The 6981-nt window shown below is 36.9% G+C and overlaps 1 protein-coding gene across 1 annotated transcript; it reads right to left on the bottom strand.

Moving 5' to 3' along the window:
• Positions 1 to 2661: 2661 nt before the first annotated feature.
• On the bottom strand, positions 2662 to 6644 carry rb (adaptor related protein complex 3 subunit ruby; the record flags this gene model as incomplete). Its single annotated transcript, XM_070142748.1, is given in 7 exon segments — positions 2662 to 2814; positions 2945 to 3100; positions 3361 to 3507; positions 4880 to 4982; positions 5214 to 5374; positions 5791 to 5961; positions 6569 to 6644. Coding segments are annotated over 7 exon segments (967 nt in total), but the record flags the coding sequence as incomplete, so codon positions are not given.
• Between the last annotated feature and the right edge of the window lie 337 nt (positions 6645 to 6981).

Raw genomic sequence — 6981 nt, 5'->3', positions numbered from 1 at the left:
CACTTCCATGAAGCGAAAGTGGCAGTAATAGGGCCTTGAAAACATGTAGCTTGGTCTTTTTAAACAAGCACTGGCATCTCCAAATAGTCTTGTCATCTGAGTTCATTGCACTTGCTATCAGGCCAATCTGTCAACTGACTTCCTGGTCAGAAAGGCCAGAATCATGATCTACATAACCAAGTTATGTAAAGCTCTCTGTGACTTCAATGTCCTCGCTGCAAGTATGTACCAACTAAAATAATTCTCCTAACAAGCCCCCATAGTCCTGTATCTTGGTTTTGGTACAAGAGACCTCTAAACCCAAGAGATTTGCCTCAGTGCTAAATACATCAAGAGATATGACTTGAGTTTCTTGTTATTAGGTAGGATTGCAACACTATCTGCAAAGTCAAGGTTGGTGACCTTGATATTGCCAAGTGCTGCTCCACAATGACTTTGGATAGTAGCTCTCCCTATAGACAGACACCCACCACACTTTTTAAAACCCTTTCAGAACCACAAAAATCCTTGTCAGAATTCCCCTAAACCTCAAGATCTCTCAGTGTTATTCATGATGAACCAAGTCCTGAGTTCAATGTAGGCTGCAAACAACCCATAACCAAACTCACAATGGCCTTCCACAGTGACTTAAAGGGCCTGGATCCATTCTATTGTGAACCTGCCAAGAGTGAATCCAGATTGCTCTGATTTCTGGGACAATTGTCTGCCACAGAAACAAATTTAGCATAGAACACCCTTTTTACATAGTTTGCAAACACTGCTAGTCATGTACAGAGCAATAAAAGATGAAGCCTAAAGCACGCTCCAGTCTCAATGGCATTATACGCATTAACTGGGGTAACCTCTACTACCTAGGACTGGAGTAGGCCGGACATGTCTCTGGCTGCCCCCTGGAGTTGGTGACCATCACATCAGCCCAACCACTAGTAGGTGTAACCACTCATTCTAAACCTGCCATTGTCGGGTCTTCTCACCTCCACTTATGATTACATATCAGAAAGTGGTTTTCAAAGAACCTCATCTATATGTCACAAAAGACTTACATGTCACCTAAAACTGACAAATGAATAACAGTATATTCAAAGAGAAGGTAGAAGTTTTACATGAATAGCGAATTTAAATGCCAACAAACCTATGATCAATATCAATCAAATTTCCTTTTTATATGCTTCACAACTAAAGTTAGTTAGTACCTTACCCTGATAATGGATTAGTAAATATAAAGGTTATGCATGTCTCCTTTATAAACAAAAATAGATCTGAAAGATATATATATCTAATATCTTTTTCAACTTTTTGCAAGTTAATCATACAAATCTCTTCTGCATAGCATCAGAAAAAGTAGAATCCTTCTATGTGATACTTTTCTGTTTACAAACCATGCAGAATTCTGTCTATGCACAAAACAGGACAAAAGATTTTCAATACACACTGGTTATTACTATGAGCACATCTACAGCACTTGCATGCATCGCTCAAAAAATATATATTCAAACTGACAATAAGTAAGTGAAACAGATATGCATAACAAGGCAAAACATACAAGAAATTCTTTCCGCTCTCTCTGAAAATTAGTAAATGAACTACTTCATCTCTAATTCAAAAGACTAAATAGCTGAAGAACATAAGAATGAACATGAATAATTTCAAAATTCAATATCCACTGCTGTTTATACCATCTTCAACATCTGTGAACTTTCTTCTAGGCAAGAACCACATAAATCCAGCACTAATATCTAATACCTATCATGCGGTAAACCTGAGCCAATTACAATTAGTATAAGCAAAGCTCATGAACCTCTTTATGGCAGTTTGAATGTAAAGCAGCTGGAAAATATAAGTGTATGGATACATAGATATATGCACTTTTTGTCTATGTATATTTATATATGTACACTTCAAATCAAAACATTGCCACAATAAAAAGGATTTCCTCATTAAACATAGTAGAAACCAAAATGCATAGCTATTTTGCCAAACCAAAAAAAAATCTTATTTAAAACTTTTCACAAGTGAGAGCGTTATTCAATATATATGTGTATATATATGTATATATACATATATATATGTATATGTATATATACATATATATATATATATATATATATATATATATATAGATAGATAGATAGATAAATAGATATATAGATATATATATATATATATATATATATATATATATATAATATATATATATATATATATATATATATATATTTATATTTATATATATATTTATATATATATTTATATATATATTTATATATATATATATTTATTTATTTATATATATATATATATATATATATATATAGATAGATAGATAGATATAGATATATAGATAAATAGATATATATAAAAGTAAAAATAGTCATGCTTTTCCAGAATTAAGTCATTTAGAAAAAATCACCCTCCAAATAAATTAGGTGCAGGTAACTCTAAATTAAAATACAAATTTTTAATCAACCACCACATACAATAAGTTATGTATAGAATTGTATAACATATCATGTTAAGATATATATATAATATAAATAATAATGTAGCATAACAGTTCTTAATATACTGTATCCTGATAAAAACATACTGAACTTTCTAAATAACAGGAAAAACAAGAAAAAATTTATTGAAAAGGATTAAAAAATGTACAGCTTAACTTACCTTTCGACGTGTGGACATGGATGCTATGTTAGTTAGGACTACAGCCTGGACCTCACGGTGAGAACGCAGGAGTCTGACTAAAGCCCTGGCCACCTGCGACACCTCAGCACGTGGAGCAATATGCTGATACAGTTGCGCAACAGCAAGAACAACCTGAGTGAAAGAATTCTCTTTTAACAAATAAGCGAGTAACTAAAAGGTATCTATTTCCATGAAGTCATTTTGAAAATAATAAAAAAATCTAAACTTAGAAAATAAAGAAAAAGCAAATAGATGAACTCACAGCTGCATTACGACTTTGCAGGAGGGGTTTTGTGTTTCGGAGGAGGAGGCGGTGGTCAGGGTCCATTGTTTTAGGCCTCTTTGATAAGGTGTCTGCATCTTCTGGTTCCTCTTGCTCATCCTCATAGAATGGCTTCTCTTTCTCCTCTAAACCTTCCTATAAGGTGTACTTCATATAGTAATCACATTAATTTGTTCATTGCATAAAAACACTAATCTACAGTGATACATGAATGAATCTATACACTTATGTGAACAGATATGTACACATACGCATGCACAGAATACTAAGAAACTTCATCGAGAAAAATTAACATTTTACTAACAAACAGGATATAACATACAGTAATCAAACTCAACAATGATGAAATTCTACTTCCTAATTCAAACAGAGAACATATAATGCAAAAGCCTTACCCCAGCATTGGGGTCAATGAACTGGGTACGTGCATATCGGGTCAGCATGTTGATGATGATGACCTGACCCCATTCCTCAACATCCACTAAGAGGTTGCATAGCTTCCTGTAGTTCTTATGGATGAGATCAATTCTTTCTGGACACACCTGGTGACAAAAATAATGTTTTAATTGAGGATTGTGCAACATAAGTTTTAACTTTCAAGTACTTTTTCAGGATTCTCTTGATTATCTAAAAGAAGATAACAGGTTTCCATAAGAGTAAAAAACACAATACTTCTTATTTTCTATTACACCTCTCATCTAAAACACACACACACACACACACACACATGCACACACACACACATACACACTCACACACACACTCCCTCACACACACACACACTCCCTCACACACACACACACTCCCTCACACACACACACACTCCCTCACACACACACACACTCCCTCACACACACACACACACTCCCTCACACAGACACACACACACTCCCACACACAGACACACACACACACACACACTCCCTCACACACACACACACTCCCTCACACACACACACACTCCCTCACACACACACACACTCCCTCACACACACACACACTCCCTCACACACACACACACTCCCTCACACACACACACACTCCCTCACACACACACACACTCCCTCACACACACACACACTCCCTCACACACACACACACTCCCTCACACACACACACACACTCCCTCACACACACACACACACTCCCTCACACACACACACACTCCCTCACACACACACACACTCCCTCACACACACACACACTCCCTCACACACACACACACACTCCCTCACACACACACACACTCCCTCACACACACACACACACTCCCTCACACACACACACTCCCTCACACACACACACACACTCCCTCACACACACACACACTCCCTCACACACACACACACTCCCTCACACACACACACACTCCCTCACACACACACACACACTCCCTCACACACACACACACTCCCTCACACACACACACACTCCCTCACACACACACACACTCCCTCACACACACACACACTCCCTCACACACACACACACACTCCCTCACACACACACACACACTCCCTCACACACACACACACACTCCCTCACACACACACACACACTCCCTCACACACACACACACACTCCCTCAAACACACACACACACTCCCTCACTCACACACACACTCCCTCACACACACACACACTCCCTCACACACACACATACTCGCTCACACACACACATACTCGCTCACACACACACATACTCGCTCACACACACACATACTCGCTCACACACACACATACTCGCTCACACACACACATACTCGCTCACACACACATACTCGCTCACACACACATACTCGCTCACACACACATACTCGCTCACACACACATACTCACTCACACATATACTCACTCACTCACTCACTCACTCACTCACTCACTCACTCTACGGCTACAAAATCAATAACATACCTCTTCAAAAGCCATCACAGCTGACCCAACCACAAGAGTTGTCTTGTCTGAGAGCAATTTCTCAATTACTTGTATTAACTCCTCCTTTTGTTCTGGGTCAAGGCTGTAAGAAAAAGGGGTAAGTAAAATGTTGAATGTTCTCTCGTAAAAATATAATTTAGAATAAAGTTGTCATCTTTTCGTTTTCAAATACAACACTTCTGTTAAACTTAGCTATCTCCTTTCAAGTAAAATCAATCTTCTTAGAGGAGGACTTACAATTATATATTCAGCTTTGTGTATGGTACATTAATAAAGTGAGAAGTAATTATTTATCACACTTCCTTTCACTTACTTGTAAAGCTTTGGGATGGCGTGTGCAGCCGTCTTTCGAACATAAGGAGACATGTCACTCACAGCATCCTTGATTGCTAGCATCATGATAGGGACAATGACTGGCACACGGATGCTCGATAAAACACGTAGAGCACATGCTCGAATCAGTTGATTGGGGTCCTGTGGAAAAATCTTTCTAGTTAATTCAATAAGGCTCAAACATATAGTTTGGTATGAAAAGATTCTTTTGATTTCTTCATTAGAATGCTGTCTTAATTTTTACTCTTTTTTCAGATGTAGAAATCACAAACAGTAAAATGGTATTGCACAGTAAATTAATGAGCAAATATTCTACTGAGTGTGCTTAAAATCTAAGAAAAAAATATATACAAAATTAGCTTCACAGTGATTCAATATATCAACATAATGAATAGAACCTGATGAAAAATGAAACTGCTAAACATATGACTAATATTTCTCTCTAAAAATAAAATATGTCCTTACATTACATTCTAGTGTTGTCAGTAAGCAGCAGAATATCAGTAGGATATAAACAAGACTAAACAAATAGAAAAAAAGTTTCAAACACCATCAACCTTAAGAGCACGCTGGAAGGTGGAGATGGACAGGAGGGCCAAGTCCTGTTGCTCTTCTGCATAACGCACCAGGTACACATATACAAGTTTCTTCACCTCTAAGTTGGCGCTCACTACATTCTTGACAACTGCTGGGAATAGGTCTGAAGCATCACGCCCCTTTGCCACCATCTGCATTAAGAGAAAGAAACAAAGAAAGATTAGTAATTTGCTAAAATTTTACATTCATTACTTTTCAAATGTTTATACATAAATGCAAACATAATAACTGCTTATACTTTTGCAATGTTTTTGCCCTGCATTATTCCATCTTGACATGAAATGCATACATCAGAAAAATTATTGATTTACTCATTTATTTCTAAAATAAGGCTTGTGTACTGTGGTGGCCCAGTACATACTGCTTTTAAATCCCTGCTACCCTCAGTGTTTCATATCAGTGGGAGATTTTGTTGATATCCTTATTTTTAGTATGCTCAAAATAAAAGAATGCAAAGTATCAGGTTCATCTGTTGCTTCAGTTATGTGGGTAATCTTGGAAGCTTCTATACAATAATATGCAACTTTTATACCAAAACAGTATTGGTTGAGATGCATGTGCAGGTTCTACAACCCAGCTAGATACTCCATACCAAGGGAACAAGATCATAGGCTTGCATTTGAATAATGCACCAAAAAAGTAGAAGAAAACAGTTACTTCACATAATCATTGCTAGCTATGGTACTAAGTCTCAAACAAACTAAAAGGCCAAGGAAAAGTTGAGCCAAGAGCACCAACCCCAATGATTCGTTTCATCGCCTCCAACTTGAGGCCATCCTTGTTGCTGTCCAGCATCTGCTTAAGATCTTCATGTCTGGAAAATAAAATATCACAACTTTAGATTTGTTGGTATTAGACGTGAGGCTTACATTCAAATAAAAAAATTGTAATCAAAATCACAGAAGTAAAAAAAGAAAAAAAAAAATCCTAAAATTTAGAAAACCATTCATCCATCCCTTGTGCTAGAAGCTGAAATTACTCTCACCATCAGAAATTCTTGAATGTCCATACATGCTTTCTAGCAAATAATATCTAGCCTACAGATTCATTATTACATAGAAATATTTTTTTAAATATCTTAAAATGGGATCTACCTTTGCATAACCACATGTTTTTATCCCACAAAATGCCGCTGGGAAATTTGAAGTTTA

The sequence above is a fragment of the Penaeus vannamei genome, chromosome 29 (assembly GCF_042767895.1).
Source record: "Penaeus vannamei isolate JL-2024 chromosome 29, ASM4276789v1, whole genome shotgun sequence".
NCBI classification, from domain to species: Eukaryota; Metazoa; Arthropoda; class Malacostraca; order Decapoda; family Penaeidae; genus Penaeus; species Penaeus vannamei.
This window is presented reverse-complemented; position numbering and strand designations above follow the sequence as displayed.